At 39.1% G+C, this 20744-nt stretch overlaps 1 protein-coding gene across 2 annotated transcripts in view; it reads right to left on the bottom strand.

Moving 5' to 3' along the window:
* TOP1 (DNA topoisomerase I) overlaps positions 1-20744 on the bottom strand; it is an 89219-nt gene that overhangs the window by 44542 nt on the left and 23933 nt on the right. For both annotated transcript variants that reach the window (XM_035006317.1, XM_035006318.1), the window contains exons 3-4: positions 13340-13442; positions 342-465 (exon numbers count right to left, since the gene is read on the bottom strand). In XM_035006317.1, coding sequence (XP_034862208.1) covers positions 342-465; positions 13340-13442 — 227 coding nt within the window. The remainder of the gene's footprint in view (positions 1-341; positions 466-13339; positions 13443-20744) is intronic.

Genomic DNA, 20744 nt, shown 5'->3' with positions numbered 1-20744 from the left:
GAAGGCCAACATGGCCCTAGGCCTTCTCCCAAAACCAGAATTTTCCCCATGAAAGAACACTGGCATTTCCAAAAACCCTACATTCTTAATTTACCTATTTGCCATTTAAAGTAAGATAATGATATGGATAGATCTGGTCCTGTGAAATTCAGTAGTAAAGGGCTTTGGTTTTCATATTTTAAGACTGTGACTGATGCTTAAGTCTCCTGACAGAGACCTTTTCATTCAAAGGCCAAGGGATCTTACTGTGCAGTGAGGGTACTTTCATTACCTGCTTTTAAAGATAAAGAAAATGAAAAGTACAACCCACAGCCCTTCCTTCCCAATGGAAAGTTCTGTACCTTTTCCTCCTTTCGTTTTTCCTTGTCTCTGTCTTTGTGTTTGTCTTTATGCTTTTCTGAACTTCCATCTTTGTGTTTGGTTTTCTCCTTCTCTTTGTGTTTCTTTTCAGAATCTTTATGTTCACTGTAAAAAAAAAGAAAGAAAACAAAAGAAAAAAAGACACATAGAGTTAGCCCAGATGTAAGGACCACAGGGTTTATTTCACAAGATCAACTCACAAGATAGCTTAAGATAACATGAAACCATGGAAACTTACAATGCTTTAAATAAACAGTCCTGACAGAAGGTTCAAGCGGAGGCTCTTGGCAACTGGACTTTATCTTGTTTGATGTTTTTATTTTTTCGAAGGAGCAAAGGAACCAAATAGAGAAACGTGGTCATTCTAAACATACCAGGAGTGTTTTTTTCAAGTGACTACGAATATACAGCAAGTCCACTGTTTCTACAACATTCTACCAGCAAAAACTATGACGATGAAAGCTCCAAACTGAGCATTCAAATCTGATGTGAAAAGGTAAAAACAATTCACACAAAAAAATGCGTTTGGTGGCTCTGTGCAGTGAACAGCCCAACAACACAGTAGATGTTTCCTGCTAGCTTTAACTAGGAAAAGCTAGTCACTTCTAGATAGGGCTTATAACCCCTGCTTGGTCCTTCCTTCACAGTAAGAAAAGACCTAGCTAAAAGCAAAGACATGTCCTGCGCTAAACATTTAAAAGCCTTTAAAGGGGTTTGTGGACATACTGGTAAGCACTGTAAAGGCACTGCTCCTCTGGAAAACTAAATATGACATTAGAAAGCAAGAGCCATTAAAAAGGCTCATACCCTAGTATCTAGCTCCTGGAAATCTCTCTTTGGAAAATAACACTACAAATGATGTTCATTTTGATGTTTTCCGTAACAAAAAACAAGAACAAAAAAAAACCACCAAGAAAGGAGATACAACCTTAGTAAGGAACAAAAGGGGGAACCTGTGATGTATCAAATTACACAGCTCTTATGCTATAGTTTGTGAGCCCTATGAATATATATATATGGACAATGTTTATGGCCATGCATGGAGAAAAAGGAATATATTAAGGGACTGCAACTATATAAAAACATGCCTGTGGACAAAGACTAAAGAGGCAATAAGCAAAAATCACAAGCTATAGTTTAGGGTGGCACAACACTGGAGGACTGTTTTCTTCAGTGCACTGGGCAGGCAGTTTAGAAACCTTGTTCACTGCACCAACCGATAAATTCCACAGGTTAACAAAAGGGACTTGAATTCAAGTGCTGTGAACTGGGGAGCCCCCCCAAGCCCCAGACACAGGAGAGCTGGCAGCAACCCCAGCTCACAGACACAGGCCCAGAGTCAGCATCAGTTCCTGCCCTTCCCGCCGCCACAGACTGCATCTCCCATCTGTCGTCACATTTAGCCCTGAGGCCAGAAAAAGTAGATTTTACTAACAATGAGCTCCTAAGGTTATATCTATCCCATGGAGTTTGTTCTAAAGAGATTTCACCAGCACACCTGGGTACATCAAAAGCCAAAAAGGGAGAAACAAATGACGGCAACCAGTTAGGTGAGAGCCATAGAACCTAGATCAGAAAAGCATCTGCTGTCACACACATCTCTGAGCACAGCACGAAAAGAGCCTCAACTCAGGACAGGCATTTGGGTAATAATAAGCAGAAGCAGGAGGACAAGGGGACTAGAAGAAACCGGACTACAGGTTTAGGAAGATCCAGGAACTGTCAGACTGAAAGAAAACAATGCCCACTTTCTCTTGTTTATATACTCCTCCCTCTATGTTGCTCTCATTGGGTTTTTATTTAGATGTGCCACACAATGAAACAACAAGTTTCTCCATGAGCAAACTTTTCCTTTTAACTCATGAGGGCTGCACCTAGTTCCAGCGTACATGGAGGCACATGGTCACCAAGTTTCCTACCAGGCTTCTTGTTCTCAGCACAATTATGATGTCACTCTCCACCCAGTGTGTTCTCAGAATCTGTTTTTACCAAAATGCAATGTTTTACCAAAAAATTATCCTGTACTTTGTACAATGACTCCCAACCTTGTGAGCACGCTTACTCCCAATTCTCATTAAGCTCTCCAGATTCAGAATGACTGGTGAAACAGCAAAGTTGCCAGACTGCAACAGATTCTTCAGGAGTTTAGACATATGAGATCATAGCTTACACATATGAAATCCTATCACCAGCAAAGTGTATGAGCTTACTATTCCATTTTACAAGCATTGTAGTTTTCTTGTTTTAAAACATTAATTGTAAGAGGAATTAATGGTCATCTACACAATTTGGAACAATTACATTCACAATACTGATGGATAAATACCTCCCCACACAGTAAGAAAAATTTCCCACTTTATAAGAAAGCATTGTGCTTGCATTTTCACATACATTATTCCATTCAATCCTCACAACACTCCTGTGAGGAAGATTTTATTGTCCCCTTAGACTGACTGAGAAACAGTGATTCAAAGTCTAATTCAAAGTTACAATGTTAGAAAGAAGGGAAGCTGGGATTTGGATTTAACTCAGTATTTCCATCTCCAAGTTCAGAGTACTTTCTGCTAAATCAATACCATCACATGTCCATGAAATTGATATCTACCATTTGAAGTAGATTGGTGTTAGAGACAAATGCATGGCCAGTCTGAGATTTGATATACATAAGGTCAAAACTTTATTTTACCATCAAGTAGAAACTCTCTAGAACAGAGATCTTGGATATCTGAAATGGTAAAAACCTTTGGGATAGCTGCTCCTTATTTTGTCTTCCCATGAAACTATACACGGTTGATTCAGGAATCTAAGTTTAGGAACGCTCGATCTTTCACTATGTTCTACCTTCCCCTGTTCTCTTTCTCAATGAAAGCAATTCCCAGAAAGAACATTAGTCCGCTTCACTAGCAACTGGCTTTCTGGGGCACCTACCTGTAAGTGTATACACGGCCCTCCAGTTTTCAGCTTTGCTATTCGTTATCATACTGAACAGAGATCAGGGAAGAAGTCAGCAGACGACAAAGCAACGAGACAGTACCCAGACCACCCCCAGGAAAGTGAAAAAAGTCAATTATTTCCTCTGCCTACTAACCAGAGAGAAATCTATTCAGGAAATTCAAAGTTCCTGCTAGAGTAGTAACCCTGTCATAGGTCGTAATTAATCAAAGACCAGAATGAGATGGAACTATCAACGTGCCCTTCCAAAGGAAATCACTCTCCTCTATTCCCAACGGTTTAGATAGAAGAGAGCTGGGATGGGTTTTTATATACTAAGCGAGCTCAGATGATTCAGGACTGAGGACATCTTGTGGTACAAGGCATCCCATTGTAGACTTAAAAATTTGTATTTATGGAGTCCTGAACACAATACTAACAAGTCTACTTGTCAAATGCGTTCCTGTTCCTGCCTCCAGAAATAGAGCACAGAGTACTGGGAGTCCTACCCCCTCATTCGGCAGGAGGGCTGGCAAAGAGCAAGACCCAGTGTCAGTCTTTCCTAGGAAATCTACCTGAAGTTAAGTAGCAAATGCATTTGGGGGACAAAGTCCTGTGATACAGAAGCATGTCTAAGGCTGTGCGCCATGGAAGGTCAGAGGCAGGATTTGGCCAGTGGTAGAAAACAGAGTCAATCTGGGATCAGTTAGACTGACTCATCATCATTCAGGATTTCCTAACATGTACCTCTTTTTCCAAAAGGCTTAAAACTAGTTTGACTTTCATGGTGGCTTAAAGAGCAGCATCTTTTCCACTGATAATGAGTTGACAGAAAGTCTGACCAATGTAGAAAAGGAGTTCATATGCTAACTGTTTTAAGAGATGTTACCCTCTTCTTTACACTGATCCTGCCACTTTTCCATACATAATAGACACAATATGTCAAAGTCACAAAATAAGCTTCAGCAGAACTGAAGGCTACAATAATGGCCAGTTCAGAAGTAGTGCACAGATGACTGAAGCACTAGAAAAGCTTCAGTGGGGCTACAGAAGAACAACAAACCAGAAGAAAGGCTTACTACTGACCACAGCAAGAAACCCAAATATCTGAAGGAAAAATACACTTTGGGGTGCCTGGGTGGCTCAGCCGGTTAAGCATCTGCCTTCAGCTCAGGTATGATCCCAGGGTCCTGGGATCAAGCCCTGCATCAGGCTCCCTGCTTAGCGGGGAGTCGGCTTCTCCCTCTCCCCCCCTCCACTCATGCTCTCTCTCTGTCTCTCTCACTCTCTCTCAAATAAATAAAATCTTAAAAGAAAAAGAAAAGAAATACATTTTAAGAATGAGTGTAGTCTGGGATACACTGAAGGCCAAAATACAGATAATAGCTAGCATTCCTAGAACCTCTGTAATGGTCACATTTTTGGATGAAATACGTTCATTGTTAGAACTCTGGGAGAGAAAATACCAATTATTGGCCAAATTCAGAAGCTGACTCCTTGGCTCAGGGCTCGTGTCTGTCTGGGAATAAGATCCACCACACTAGCAGAGCCTGGACAAGCAAAAGTCAATGCCAAAGAGAACAAATGGAAAGATTCAAAGCCACATCTCCAGAGTGTTCACGCCTGTCTTATGCTTCAATCAGCTAAATTCCACCAAGGAAAAAGGTAACCTACACTATTTTTAAAGTGATAGTGAAAGTCTATGACTTCTGCTGAGGCTGAGCAAAGAAGGCTGACCAGGGTTCCTGTAAGACACTGAGGCAGAAGTGTAGAAGTAGGGAAATGGCAGTAGGAAGCTAGGAGGAAAAAATATTTTTCTTTGGCCCAGGAAGGCACTTGCTACCCTTTTAAGTGGAAAAACAACAACAACAAACCTGTGTCTGATATTCTGGGAAGCTAGATACTGGCTGTGGGATACCATTTAAATCTATTAAAGAAAACAAAAACAGTCTGTCCTCTATCACCAATAAAAATATTTAACAGATATTTGAATAGCATTAAGTGCCACACACTCTTCTTAACAGTTTAAATCCTCATTAACAAAACTGAGGTATTAGTATGTCCATTTTACAGATGTGGAAATTGAGACACAGAAAGGTTAAGTACCTCATCCAAGAAAACACCTCTAATGAGAGGTAACAAGGATTTAAACTCAGGCAACCTAGCTCCAGAATCATGCACTAGACCATTCTGTTACATAACTTCTCAACAAAACAAAAAAGAAACACTGCCAGAGAGAGAAGGAGGCTTTCTATCTTCTGAGAATAAGACTTAGCCACTAATGGCTAAGAGAATAAACTCATCCTGCTACCAGCCCGCTCCTCAGGGGCAGCAGAGCCCAGCAGCATGCAAACCAATGGAATCACACGGGATTCCTATGCAAGAGCCTTGAAGAGATTCCAAGCTGTGGAGGAAGGAGAGACTCATGGCCCCTTCAAGGAAAGCAGGCAATTATGGCTTAAATAACATTTGCTAAATTAAAAATTCTAAGCAAATTCAAAGGTTGTCTCCGGGAAAAGAATGCAGCAGTCAGTTCCTCAAAGATTCTAAAAAATGAAGATCTCCTAATGCACATCACCATTACAGGTTACTAAATAAAATCACAAGAATTATGAAAACTTGTAGTGGAATGGAATTTCAGAAATTATTTATAGACCCCTCATGCAGTTGGTGGCTAAGTCCTCTATCTCCCTTTCTCAATTATTTTCAATGACTTCTTGCTCCCTTCAGATTCAAGTCCCAACTTTGTGAAATAACATTTAATAGTTTTGCCTCTTGGGCCCCATTTTCTATCCCACCTTCTGTTAACCCAGGGTCCACCTAACTGGATTCTTCCCAGAGCAAAGTACATCACAGAGTGTCCATGTTTTCATAATGCTTTTCTCACTGTCTGGAAATGCCATCTTTCTAGCCATCACCTTCCCTTGTCACGATCTTAACCATCTTTCAGTGGCTAGCTTAAATACCCTTTCTACCATGAACTCTTAAAAAAAAAAAAATTATAGTTCATTATAATGCAGCTAGATAGAATTGAAAACTAGGGCTCCAAATTGGATGTTATCGATAAATACTAAATTAGATTCAAAGATTACCAAAATCGACAGCTCTAATTTATCTGAATGATACGCTACCAGGATTTATGCTAATCACCACCACCATCATTTCAATTATTTAGTATGTTACCGTTTCCAAAGAGCTTTCATCTGCAGAACTCCACTGAACTCTCCCCAACAAACTTAAAAGCTTGGCCAGACCGATACTGCTATCAACACTTGACCAAAATGGGAAATAAGACCCAGAAGTTAATAAGACACACAACTAGTAAGATGTAGGACACAGTAAATGGTAGAACCTGGCCTCTCGACTTCTATTTTTGTGTGCTTTTCACTGTATCACAGAATCCCACGTGAATGGTGATGGTACTTCAGTTTCCTCCTTTCTAAACTACCCAACTTCTCTACCTGCTCAGGTTAAATGTCCATTTCTCCCCCCAGACACGGTAAAATATGGGAATGTGCAGATAAATGAAGGGCTTTGGCAAATAGTTCACAAATAAGGGAGCAAAAATGTCTTTTAAATTTGATTCTGTTAAGAAAAACTTCCCCTGAGAACTGGTTGCTTAACTCCAGTGCATTTTCCTAGGATCCTACATTCTCTCAATTCTAATTCAGGTAGAATTTGGAACTGAAGGGAAAGCAGAAACCAAAAGCATCCTTATCCTCAGATGTTTCTCTCATTGACTGTACAGATTAGCACTGCCAACATGGCTGGAAAAGCACTTCCCTTACTATCTCACAGCAGTGCTTTTCTGTCTTCCCTGGCTTTCCACACATTTGTCACTCCAGCCTGAGTGCCAGGCTTACGACTGGCAAGAGACACACAGTCAAAAACTAGCAGGAGGGGGGAAAAAAATCTACCAGGAAGAATCTTGTTTTTCACATACGAAGTCCTTTATTTCTAAAGATTCTTTTTTTTTAATTTATTTTTTGACAGAGAGAGAGAGACAGCGAGAGAGGGAATACAAGCAGGGGGAGTAGGAGAGGGAGAAGCAGATTTCCCGCGGAGCACAGAGCCCAACGCGGGGCTCGATCCCAACACCCCAGGACCATGACCTGACCGGAAGGCAGATGCCCAACAACTGAGCCACCCAGGCACCCCATGAAGTCCTTTATTTCTAAAACCAACCCCCACCACAATTGCTTTTAATAGTGTTGTTTATATAAGTTCTAGCATTGAAGATAATTTATAGCGAAGAATGCAACTTTTCAAGGAAAGTATCTGGTGAGATCCTACAACCCCAGCCCAGTGATTCCTTAGCATCTAGAAAGAATATTCCTTTGGTTTCTTTTGGGAGGATTTATATATTTTTTACAAAGACTTGAAGTACTAAATATTAATGCTAACAGAAAGAAGCATTGTCAGAGACAAATAACAGAAGAAATTATTTTTATTTGACTTTGGTATAAACTCTTCCTGCAATATTATAAGGCCAAAAAGGCAATATTCGGAGATGGGGTTTTCACAGGGTCAGAATTTAATGAGATTAGTACTTCTACTGCCAAAACCTTCCAGACTCGGGGCCCAAAGAGAAAGAGGCAGTGCCTGAAAGAATCTGGCATTTTATAATCTGAGCTGCTAACTGCATGCATATGAGAAGGAGATGCTTGCATTTACACAGTTTAGCTCCACAACTAACCTTCCTTAGGGCAGATTTTTTTCTTTTTACTAAAAGGAACAATGCAGTGGAGAAAAACAACGATTCAGAAACCCTGGTCTCTCATCCTTGCTCTGCTAACACACCACCATGTGACTTCGGGTATGTCACCTCAGACTCCTGACCACACAAAGAGATAAGACAGAATGATCTTTTAATACCCTCTCCTTATTTTGTACCTTAAGTAAGAACAATACAGGAGAAAGTATATGACTAAGATGGGATCTCTTGAGGGATGGGTCCATATCCCATTCTGTCTCGGCAGAAAGGCTGGTGTCCCATTCTCTGACATTCCAAGTATGCAGCACATGTGACTATGTGGGAGAAAGAAGCCTCCTGGATTTGGGTCCTAAGTGTAGCCTAATGAGAAATGATTGATGCTTCTATCTAGCAGAGGAGGAAAGACATAGAAACACATTAGTATAAAACCTGTTTTCTTATAATAGCAACAAAATCATGCCAAATTGATTAGCAAATACTACAATAAAATGAAGCATTTTTTTAAAAAAGATTTTATTTATTTGAGTGAGAGAGAGAGAAAGAGTATGAGTGGGGGGAGGAGCAGAGGTAGACTTCTCCACCCCCCCACCCCCCGCCCCCACCGGCAGGGAACCTGACACAGTACTTGATTCCTGGTACTCCAGGATCACGCCCTGAATCAATGGCAGATGCTTAACCGACTGAGCTACCCAGGTGCCCCTAAAATTAAGCATTTTTGAAGAGAACATGTTAAACCTTAAATATACTGGGCTCCTCAGAGATAACTTAACAATCTTCAAAGTTTCTTTAATCTGCTACAGAAGGAAAAAAAAGAAGCCCAGAACTACTAGAAAGATCAGAAGTCACTTAAAAAGGAACATATTGTATAGGACTGTACTGAAATATAGATATATAACCAATACACTTGCTTTGTTGCAAAGAAGTACTGTGTCAACAGAGGTCAAAAGAGGAAGTATTAAAAAGTCTGTTTACGACACATAATCTGGTTAAACGGTCTTAAACTTACTCACATGTGAATTAGAGATTCAGGGCTAGACTTAGTCATGTGTAAACAGCAACCCAGGCCAGGTTTTTCCAATGCCTCTTGGCAAACAGGCTATTATTTCTTGAGTATTTTGATTAGAAATGAAGAAAATATTAAAAGGCACAAAATTGTGTTAGAACAAATTCCTGAATTTGCCTATGCTATAATCTTGGAAAAGTATGCTTGACAGAGGTACAAAATACCACCTCCTCATATTTATGAAACAGTTCACAGTTAAAGAGCTTTTATACTTACTGACTCCCCTAAATCCCCTCTGAAGCGTGTATTAATATGCAGGAACTGAAAAGAGGAGTTGAGAAAGGTTAGGCAACCTAACCAAAGTCATGTGGAACCTAAGCTGATGAGCCAGGATGAGGCTTTCTTCTAGACAAAGGCCATTAAGCTACAATGGACTTTCCAAGAAAAATGACACCAAAACATATCCTTTATTTTTAAAAAGGAGATTTTGGTAAAACACAGCAGGGTCAAAATGATGTCCCAAAGCCTTTTACACCACTTCTACCTAATCTTTTCTCCCACAATTTTGGTTGGTGCAATCAGATGTGCCAGAGAAAAAGGGATCTTTAAAGTCTGTTTTAAATATTAACCTTTATTTTTTTTAAAGTTTTTTTGGACAGATTCATGATAACATAGAAATGAGCATTTCTTTTTTTTTTTTTTTGAGGTAAAATTTGCATACCATAAAGTTTAGTTGCCTTAAAAAATTTTTTTTGTTATGTTAATCACTATACATTACATAATTAGTTTTTGATGTAGTGTTCCAAGAAATTAGCATTTCTTTATAAGCATTTTCCTCAGGTGATGAAGTTCTTCATGGTCAAAGATTACCTCATTTTTTTGGTACTTCACATCAACCAGCACAGGATAAACATGGCAGGCGGAATAAAAATACTTGTTTGACATGATCCAGCAATTCTACTCCTAAGTATTTACCCAAAGAACTGAAAGCAGGGACTCAAACAAATACTTGTATACCCATGTTCACAGCAGTGTTATTCGTGATAGCCAAAAGATGGAAACAACCCACACATCTGTCAACATGGGAAGAGATTTTTTAAATGTGGTGTAGACACACAATGGGAGTATTATTCAGCCATAAAAGAGGAATGGAATCCTTATATGGGACAACATGGATAAAACCTTGAAAACACTAGATTAAGGGAAATAAGCCAGACACAAAAGGGATGAGTATTTTGTGATTCCACTTATATGAGGTACTAGGATAGGTAAATTCATAGAGACAGAAAGTAGACTGAAGGTGCCAAGGGTGGGGAGTGGAAGGAGAATGGGAAGGTATTGTTTAATGGGTTTGGAGACTATTTGGAATGATGAAAAATTTCTTGAGATGGACAGTGGTGATGGCTGTACAATACTGTGAATACACTTAATGCCACTTCAAAACGGCAAAAGAAAACAAACAAAACAACAAAACCCCCGGCAAAACACGTTATGTATATTTTTACCAAAAACACAGTAAAAACTTGTTTGAAAAATGGGATGGCCAGGGGTAACAATCCTGTTGTTAAGATTAAGACTATGTGAAAAGAAGAGAGATGGTAATTGGTGTGCCCACAGGTCATCCAGTCACTGATTTAATATACATAGATTAAGTGCCAGCTATCTGCCAGATACTACACTAAGCCTTGAGAACGTAAAACGAATGAAACAGACTTCAACTCTGCTCTCAGAGACCTTAAGAGTCTAATGGGGACTACAGAAAGTAAAGAGACAATCACAACACCAATGCACCTTGGCAATTAGTACGATAAGAATATATTCAAGGTGCCAGAGAACACACAGGAGTGGCACTCAATATGAGGAGGTGGGCAGAAAGGATACCTGAAAGAAGTAAAGTCTAAGCTGCAACAAAAAAGATGATATTAAGAGGGCAACAGAGTCTTCCAGAACCAGTAACAGCATGTTTAAAGCCGTAGGGGTGTATCAGAAAACATGTTGTGTTTGAGGAACTGAGCAGTTCCACAAGACTGGATATGGAATATGAGAGAAGGGTATATGGCAAGAGAGGTAGCAGAAAGAGAGAGCCAAAGACTGAGAACTGCTATGTGCACTGGAAGAAGATGAGAAAGGTGGCCAGAAAGGTGGAAAAGGACAGAGGCATGAAAGGCAAGGGAAGTGGTTTTAAGAAAGAGGGCTGGGCCCAGAATGTGGAGTATCTCGGCAAATGCTCCATGTGCCAAAAATCTGTATTCTGCTGTTGTTGAGTGGAATATTCTATAAATTTCAATCAAATCAAGTTAGTTGGTGATGTTCAAGTCTTCCAACATCGTAATGATTCTCTGCTTATACTATCAATTGAGAAAGAGGCAGTAAAATGTGACTATAAATATATATTGTCTATTTCTCTTTGTAGTTCTATCAGTTTTTATTTCATGTATTTTAAGGCTCTGATATTAGTATATAACCATTTATAATTGTTAAGGCCTCCTAACTGGTTCCTTTTTATCTTTATGAAATGAACTTCTTTATTCTTGGCAATATTCTTTGCTCTCAAATCTACTTTGGTAGATATTAATATGGGCTGAACAACTATAAACTGGAAAAGAAAAGATACATGTGAACTGAGGCTGGATTCAACTACTGGCATTAAATTCACCAGAGTAATGAAAATGAGAACTACATGATCGAGTGGTAAGAAACGAGTGAGTGGTGAGGGAAAAAAGACTATAGGAGTGGTAGATGATACATAAAGTAATGTCCCTACTAGAGAAAATCTGGTTATTTTAATGATTCATAAAGACTTATTCATAAAAAGAATTCATTAGAAATATCTTAAAATTTTTAATGGTTCATAAAAAGAACAGATTAGAAAGCAATTCTCACTTCTAACTTGTCTGTAGACAATAAGCCAAGCTAATGAAGCAGCTCTAAGAGACTGTAGGCTGGAGGCACTTGTTCCAATGCACGACTGATCTTTACATTCCCCTTTAACAAAACTTAGGCCACTGTGGGAATATCAGATAGCATTCTCCCCAACAACTGCCTTTAACTCAAAACGGAAGCATAAGTCCTTATTTTCAACAAGGGGTCCCATATCCAAAGATACTCTAAGTCTTTGGGTTTAACCACTTGCTTCATACACCAAAAAATGGGAGCAAAACAAAAAAGAAAACATCTTTCTGAGGCTTGAATCAGAGGGCAGCACTACTGAGTTTCATTTATACTGGTGGTCATTGGCTTCTGTGAGAGCTGAATGCTTCTGATAATCTGATGAAACTAAGAATGCTCTCTCCAGAAAAATCTCATATAACCAACCTTTTGCATATGATTTTAGGGGGTTCACAGACCACAGAAGCCTAAGTTAAGAAGTTTTAATTTATACCCGTTAAAGTACAGAAAGAATAAAAATATATATACATATTCCCAGTTGCCAATCCAGTCACCTTTTTTTAGGCAAGTTCTCTGGATATCATGTGTTACAATCAATCCATAGCTGACTTAGTTAAAAATTATATATATGGGGGCGCCTGGGTGGCTCAGTCGTTAAGCGTCTGCCTTCGGCTCAGGTCATGATCCCGGGGTCCTGGGATCGAGCCCCACATCAGGCTCCCTGCTCTGAGGGAAGCCTGCTTCTCCCTCTCCCACTCCCCTTGCTTGTGTTCCCTCTCTGTCAAATAAATAATTTTTTTTTTTAATTATATGTATGTATTTTTTGTGAGGGGCAGGGGTAGAGAGAGAATCTTAAGCGGGCTCCATGCCCAGTGCAGAGCCCAACTTGGGGCTTGATCTCACAATCCTGAGATCATGACCTGAGTCGAAATCAAATGTCAGACTCTCAACCAACTGAGCCACCCAGGTGCCCCCCCCCCAACAAATTTTATCTTTTTTAACAATTTTATTTATTTGAGAGAGTGAGCGAGTGAGCAAGCACAAGTGGGGAGAGGAGTAGAGGGAGAGGGAAAAGCAGACTGCCTGCTGAGGGAGCCCGATGTGGGTCTCCATCCCAAGACCCCAAGATCATGATCTGAGCCAAAGGTAGAAGCTTAACCACCTGAGACACCCAGGCGCCTCCCGGCCCAATTTTATTTTTAATGAGCTACATATTGAAAGAAAAAATCATACTTGCTTTGTACATCTTGATCTGAACAATAGCATCCCCAGTAAGGCCTGAATGATCAAGGTTACTCTTAGCAACTCTGGAATCAAATACAGTCTCTCTTTACTCTGCTATCCATGCTATTTACCTGTGGCTCAAGTTAAGGTGTATTCCAGGTGGGCAAGCCAGTCAACCCACTGCCAAATGATGAGGGACTTCCTGGTTTAACCCTTACCTGTTGCTATGTTTAGACTTTTCTCGGTCCTTCTCCTTGTCTTTCTTGTGCTCTTTGTGCCGGTGTTCTCGATCTTTGTGTTTATCTTTGTGTTTATGAGAATCTGCAACCATAAAAGATGAGTCAGTTAAGAGGAGTCATAAGCTATCTCCTGCCCACCTACCTTGACAAGCTGGTCAAGAAGCACAATGACAGGATTCAAATGGCAAGATAGCCATAACAGCACACTCCGTTGGAAGGAAAGATTTCACAAAGCCACTCAGACAAGGCATCCCATTACCCTGCCTCTAAATTCAAGACAAGTGTTGCAAACACCAAGAGGAAAGGGGAATTAATTCTACTGTAAAAGGAAGCAACAGTTTGGCATTCTTCTCCCTAGATCTGGTACTACTGACACTAAATCATAAATGATACAAAAGGATAAATCTTGAACACTGACTCTCAAGATCAAATGGTCATCTCTGTAAGTTTTGGAAAAATCCAAACCTCGAGATATTTTTTCAAGAGATATGTTTTTAAATCAACTATAATAAAGTATAATTTCTATGCAGTAAAATTCATTGCAGTAAAACATTTCAAAGATACATCATCCAAGAAAGTTTCCCTTATGCCCCTCCCCAGTCAATCCCAATCTTGCACCCCCACCCAAAGCAACCAATAATTTGCTAGCACTACGGATTAGATTATGTCTGAAGTTTTATATAAATGAAATCATACAGGATTTACTCTTCTGTCTGACTTCTTATCATGTTATTTTTGACATTCATCCATGCTGCTGGATGTAACAGTAGTTGGTTAAGATTTTACAGCTGAGTGGAATCCCACAGTTATGGATATACTGCAGTTTACTTATCCATTCACTTGTTGACATACATTTGAGTCGTTTCTAGGCATTGGTTATTATGCATAAATCTGCTATGAACATTCATATACAAGTCTTTGTGTAGTACATGTTTTCACTTCTTTTGGGTACATACTTAGTAATGAAATCACTGGGTCATCTGGTAAGTATAACTTAAACTTTATACAAAATTGCCAAACTCTTTTCCAAAGTGGTTGTACTATTATACATTCCCACCAAAATGCATTAGAGTTCCAACTGTTATAAAGTCTCTTACATCTAGTTATTATCGATCTTTAATTTCAGCCATTCTAGCAAGTATATAGTGGTATCTCACTGTTTTAATCCAGTTTCCTAATTAAGTAATGGGCATCTCTTCATTTGCTTATTGGCCACTCATGTTATCTTCTTTGGTCAAGTATCTCTTCGAATCTTTTGCTCATTTTAAAAATATTTGTATTCTTTTTTTTTTAAAAGATTTTATTTATTTATTTGAGAGAGAGAATAAGACAGAGAGAGAGAGAGCACGAGATGGGGGAGGGTCAGAGGGAGAAGCAGACTTCCTGCCGAGCAGGGAGCCCGATGCAAGACTCGATCCAGGGACTCCAGGATCATGACCTGAGCCGAAGGCAGTTGCTTAACCAACTGAGCCACCCAGGCGCCCCAAAAATATTTGTATTCTTATTACTGAGTTTTGTAAGAGTTCTTTATACACTGTAGATTACAATTTTTTTGTTAGATATATGTATCGTGAATTTTTTTCACAAAAAATATTGTGAGTTTCACAGAAGTAAAGGATAGGGTACATTTTTTAATTTATAAAGATGTCCAGTTGTAGTACCATTTTTTGAAAAGATGGCCCTTTCCCACACTGAATTGCTTTGGCCTATTTACTGAAAATGAAGTAGCCATATAATCGCAAGTCTATTTCTGGACTCTATTCTATCCTTACACAAACACACACTATTTTGATTACTGTAGTTTCACGGTAATTTTTTTTAACAGTAAGTTTTGAAATCAGGTTATGAAAGTACTTTAGTCTTGTTCTTTTTCAAAACTGTTTTGGCTATTCTATGTCTTCTGCATCAGTTTGCCAATTTCCAAAAAGAAGAAGAAGAAAAGCCAGCTGGCAAGTTTGTGTTCATAGGACAATTTGGAGAAAAATGACATCAAAACATTGCTGTGTCTTTTGATCCATGAACATGGTATCTCTCCCCATGCATTTATGTTAGTGACTCTCAAATTTTATTGTGTTATCAGAAGTATTCCAAGAGCCTATTAAAAACGTGGCTCACTGAGGTCAGGTCACCCCAATGTTGAATATGAATCAACTGGAAGTTTATGTACCCAACACATGTGTGATGGTTTTAAAATTTGTCTAACAGTCCAACAGATTCTTTGATATTCCTCTGTTCAAGGGGTATGGCCTAATTTTCTTGAGTACAGGCTAGACTTAGAAACTCATTCCTAAAAAATAGGGTAAGATGGAAATGTCAGTATGTGACTTCTGCCACCAGGTCATAAAAGGCACTGGATCTTTCTCCTTGGTCTGGGGGAAGCCAGGTGCCATACTGTTAGGTGCCACGCTCAAGCAGCCCTAATGGAGAGGCCCATGTGGTGAGAAACTGCCATGTGAGTAAACCATCTTGGAAGTAGGTCCTCCAGTTTCAGGTAAGTCTTCAGACAAATGCAATCTCATAACAGAAAGACCCTGAGCCAAAACCACGCAGCGAAGCTTCTCCTGGATACCTGGCTCACAGAAACTATATTAGAAAACAAGTGTGTGTTGTTTTAAGCTGTAAACATTGAGGTAACATGCTTTGTGTAACAAGAGATAACTAATAAAAATGTATACGCAGTGTATGTACTCATCCCATTCCTGGCTCACAGCAAAAAAAAGTCACATTTGACATAATCCACTAAGCATCTATTCTGTGCCAGACACTAACGAAACAAAAATTTGATGAGATGTCCCTAGCTATAAGAAATTCTCATCCCCGGGCGCCTGGGTGGCTCAGTTGGTGAAGTGACTGCCTTCAAAAGGTCATGATCCCAGGGTCCTGGGATCGAGTCCCGCATCGGGCTCCCTGCTCTGCGGGGAGCCTGCTTCTCCCTCTCCCACTCCCCCTGCTTGTGTTCCCTCTCTCGCTGTGTCTCTCTCTGTCAAATAAATAAATAAAATCTTTAAAAAAAAAAAAAATTCTCATCCCGGGGCGCCTGGGTGGCTCAGTTGGTTAAGCGACTGCCTTCGGCTCAGGTCATGATCCTGGAGTCCCTGGATCGAGTCCCGCATCGGGCTCCCTGCTCGGCAGGGGGTCTGCTTCTCCCTCTGCCCTCTTCCCTCTCGTACTCTGTCTCTCATTCTCTCTCTCAAATAAATAAATAAAATCTTAAAAAAAAAAAAAAAAGAAATTCTCATCCCAGGACTTAAACCCAATCTTCCATGTAGCATACAGAATTGTAAAATGCCGAGTCAATCCAATACACAAAGGTGGTGACCCCTATTCACGTGACAGTAATACTCACATGACATCTGCCCCAAACTAAGGACTTAACCATAATAACAAAACATGCCACCAGCTCTACAACCTGGAATGAAATCTGTGTTATTTGAATTTGTTTATAGGTCAGATTTACCAAATAAGAAACAGAACATCAGGATCTGCTATTATGGCCCAAGAGTATGGCAAGGATATAATTTTTTTTTAAAAAATTGCTCTGTGCATAATTCAACAAACACATACAACAATATGAAAAAACTAGAAGACAGACACCCAAATGTTAAAAGTAGTTATCTGTGGGTGGTAAATTTATGAGCAACCTGAGATTTTGTGTGTGTACTTTGCCTTGTTTTCCAACTTCCCCCCCATGATGAATCACTTTTACAATAAAAAGTAAGTTATTTTTAAAAATTACCAAGATTTATCAAAGATTTGACAAATACACATGTATATAAGGAAAAGGTCGGTTAAGTCACTAAAAAAGAACTAAATTTAAAGAAAAAGGAAATTAAGTAAAAGATGAACTGAAAGTAATTCCAGGTAGGTTTCAGATAACTAGTCTGACAATAACATTCTCTTTTATTTTTTAAACATTACCTTTTTAAGGGCACAAAACTTCAAAACTGATTTTAAAGCCAGGTCCCCAAGTCTTTTAAAGCAATTGTTAATCTAAAAACTCAAAACCAAAATGTCTGGTAAGAAACTGTAAGGCTGTAGTGGAGTAATTCCAGTGATACAATACAAGTAAGACCTAGGTCAAAGATCTGAATCCCAAGTGCCCTTAATTTCAAAAGAAGTTAGTACATGTCTGTCAGATGCTCAAACTGTGCTATGTGTGGTGTGACAGGTACCAAAAAGTTTAATATATAACAACTTCAAATATCTGAATGGCCATCATATAGCTCCACATGTCAGACTGGGTCCTTCTTTCTAAGAAGAAAGGACAAGTAAAACAAAATGGGGCGCCTTAGAACACCAATTGTGTATAAACAAATAAAATTACCAACTGACAGAGAAATGTAGAGATGATCTACACTACGGTAAACTGATAAGAGAAATAACCTCTACAGATGCACACCGAAGTACTTCCTGGTGAATGGTGTCTGGAATTTGCTTTAAAATATCCTCAGGCTAAATAAATAAATAAATTAATTAATTTAAAAAATAAATGTGGGGGATATGGGGAAAGATAAAACAAGATTGGCAAAAAGTTGAAAGTTACAGAAGTGGGGGTATAAGACACACGGGGAGTTCATTATACTACTCTCTACTGCTGTTCATGTTTGAAACTTTTAATAACAAAAGCTAAACACTATCTCCAGCTTCTTCCCTTCTAATCCCTATTTTTTCTTATTACATAAGGATACAACAAGGAAAAGACTAGCTTAGTCCAAGAGGGGATTTGTGTTAAGGAGCAGTAAGAGAAAGATAAAGTTTGATAGATAACATTAACCCAAGAGCAAGGGTGTCCTACTCTAAGGATGACAGGGAGCCACCTCAAGCAGAAAAGGAACAAAATAAAAGCCATACTTAAGGAAGACTAGTTGAAGGGCAGTGTGGGTACAAAGGTAAAAGCAAAATAACTAGCTAGCAGTTTTTTAAGCAGTCTTCCAGAACTCCATAAACTGGCTGTGTATAATAAATAAATTCAGAGGAAGAATCAAAGACTCAAAGTCTTTGGGTCCAAGTGATTAGCGGAACAAGGTGCTTTCGCAGACACAGGAAAGCTGTACAAAGATGGGCGGGAGGAGGAGAAGACTGGAGAAATGATGAAGCTAACTGAAGTCATATACCGTACTTCAGTTAGCGTCATCATTTCTCCAGTCTTCTCCGTACTTAAGGCCACATTAGAACATCTGACTAAAGATGTTGGTCAGAAGAGAAGCCAGCCAATAAGAACAAACTGATCTATATCCCTCATGGTAAAAATATTTATAGACAGTAGACTAATGGCCTTAAAGATTACTTCAAGTATGTACCCTTTCCCCTTAACTGGAATTCATCTACGAATAGACTGTTAGAATGTTTTAGAGAAAGGATCCTGCCACTTCAAGCATCTGTTAATGCAAAAAGAACTGTGTTGAACTTGACCATAGATTAGAAGTGAAAGATGCATATAAAACCACCAGAAAACCTCATTCTTTGTGATTTCAGGCCACCTAATAACCTGACAACACCTGTTCCAAATGCATGCGTTAAAAATTTTGAGATGAAGACATGGGAGAACACCCCTGAAATAAGGCAGCCCTGAGAAAACAGAAGACATGTAACAACTAATTCCTTTCATTCTAACTTAATTGAAGTTACTCCATAAGGATAGGTAGGTAAATGAATAGCTTGAATAGGAATCAACATCTTTTGTTATTATTATCTAAGGTGTTCCTTGAGGTTAATAAAGATTTTAAGTAAAGAGACTTCCAAATGATAAGAAAGGAAAGTATCTGTGTTATCTCAGGACACATTCTCAGGAAGAACTGCTGGCTAGCATAACATAAGCACTTGACAGTTAATGTGCAAAAGAAAAGGAAATCTTTTACTACTGGATTCAGAATTATATTCTTAGGGTTAATTCAGTTTATAACTATTTCCAGTATCTTCTTAAATCCAAAGTGCCCTGATAAAAGACTCATCAGACGTGAACTCAACCCTCACAGAGCTGACAATCCAGTAAGGTAATTAAGATATGAAACCAAAGAGCCATGGCCCAAGGCACTCAAGAGAAAAGGGGCACTAATTTATGTGCTAGAACCATGCTAGAGTACTTAGAAACGCTGTTTTATCCAATTTTCTTACCACTCTTACAATAAGGAAATATTGCCATTTCACAAAAGACAATAGTAATAGCTATCTCCTACTAAATGCTACTCTGTGTGAGGTAGTATGCTTCCTGGGCCATCTCTGGTTTCCACAACTCTGGGTGGTGCCAATTTTCAAATCTGAGACACATTTCTGCCTCTTTTAACATCTTGAAAAAGTTCATATAGTCCATATAACTCCTGTGGAAAGGGAATTTAGCAGTGTCTAACAAAGGTAACAAACACAATTTCTTTTGATGACCCAGCAATCCATATGTAAGAATTCACCCTGAAGACACACTTCCAAGGTAGAAAATTTATGCTGTTCTACGCATACAAGAAGGCAGAGAAAAATTAAGTCAACAGAGAAGAAACCTTTCTAAATTTGAGACTTGCTGAAATGTATTAAAATTCCTTTCCTAACCCCAAAATCTCAACTGTCAAATGATTAACATTAAAGTAATGGTTTTCATTGCATCACGATGCTCCGATATTCAGAAACTACACACATTTTTTATAAAGGTAACAGACATTCCTCCAAATGTCTTCACATGAAACATACGGGTGTCAGGACCTCCATTTCTTACACAAGGGCAGAATGTTCTTCTTTTCTGCCTTCCTGCTATTTTTCCGAAAGGATAGTAAAACAGCAGAATTACTTAATTTATGGACATTTTGAAAAGTCTTAAGAGTAAAAATAATTGAATCTAAGCTTAATGCCTCTTTTGTAAAGTAAAAAGTAAAACGATGAGGGGAAACAGAGAACAAGAAGAAATAAAGAGCCTGGGTCCAAGAGGGCAGTGAAGAGTGAACACAGGCTCCCCGAAGGAGGTAGTTTTTAAGCTAAGTCTTACCAAAGGACAGAAGGAGTTAGCAAAGTAGGAGAGGGCATTCTTGGCAGATGAGCAATTAAAGTCAACTGTCAATTATTACTTGTTTTATTTTTTTGCTGAAAAATTCATCTTCTCATGATTGAGCAAAATTAAGTGAGATACACTTTCTGCCAGCTAGGAAATGGTAGACTTGATTCTTGCAAGGGACAAATTAAAAAATAAGATCCCGGGGCGCTGGGTGGCTCAGTTGTCTGCCTTCGGCTCAGATCATGATCTCGGGGTCCTGACATCAAGCCCCGTGTCAGTGGCTCCCTCTCTCTCTGCCTTCTCCTGTTGTTCCCCCTGCTTGTGCTCTTTCTCTCTGTCAAATGAATAAATCTAAGAGGAAGGAAAAAAAAAAAATCCCAGCATTATATTTATTTTGCCTCTCTAAAG

This window comes from Mirounga leonina, unplaced genomic scaffold (assembly GCF_011800145.1).
Source record: "Mirounga leonina isolate KUSES-001 unplaced genomic scaffold, KU_Mleo_1.0 Mir_150, whole genome shotgun sequence".
NCBI classification, from domain to species: domain Eukaryota; kingdom Metazoa; phylum Chordata; class Mammalia; order Carnivora; family Phocidae; genus Mirounga; species Mirounga leonina.
This window is presented reverse-complemented; position numbering and strand designations above follow the sequence as displayed.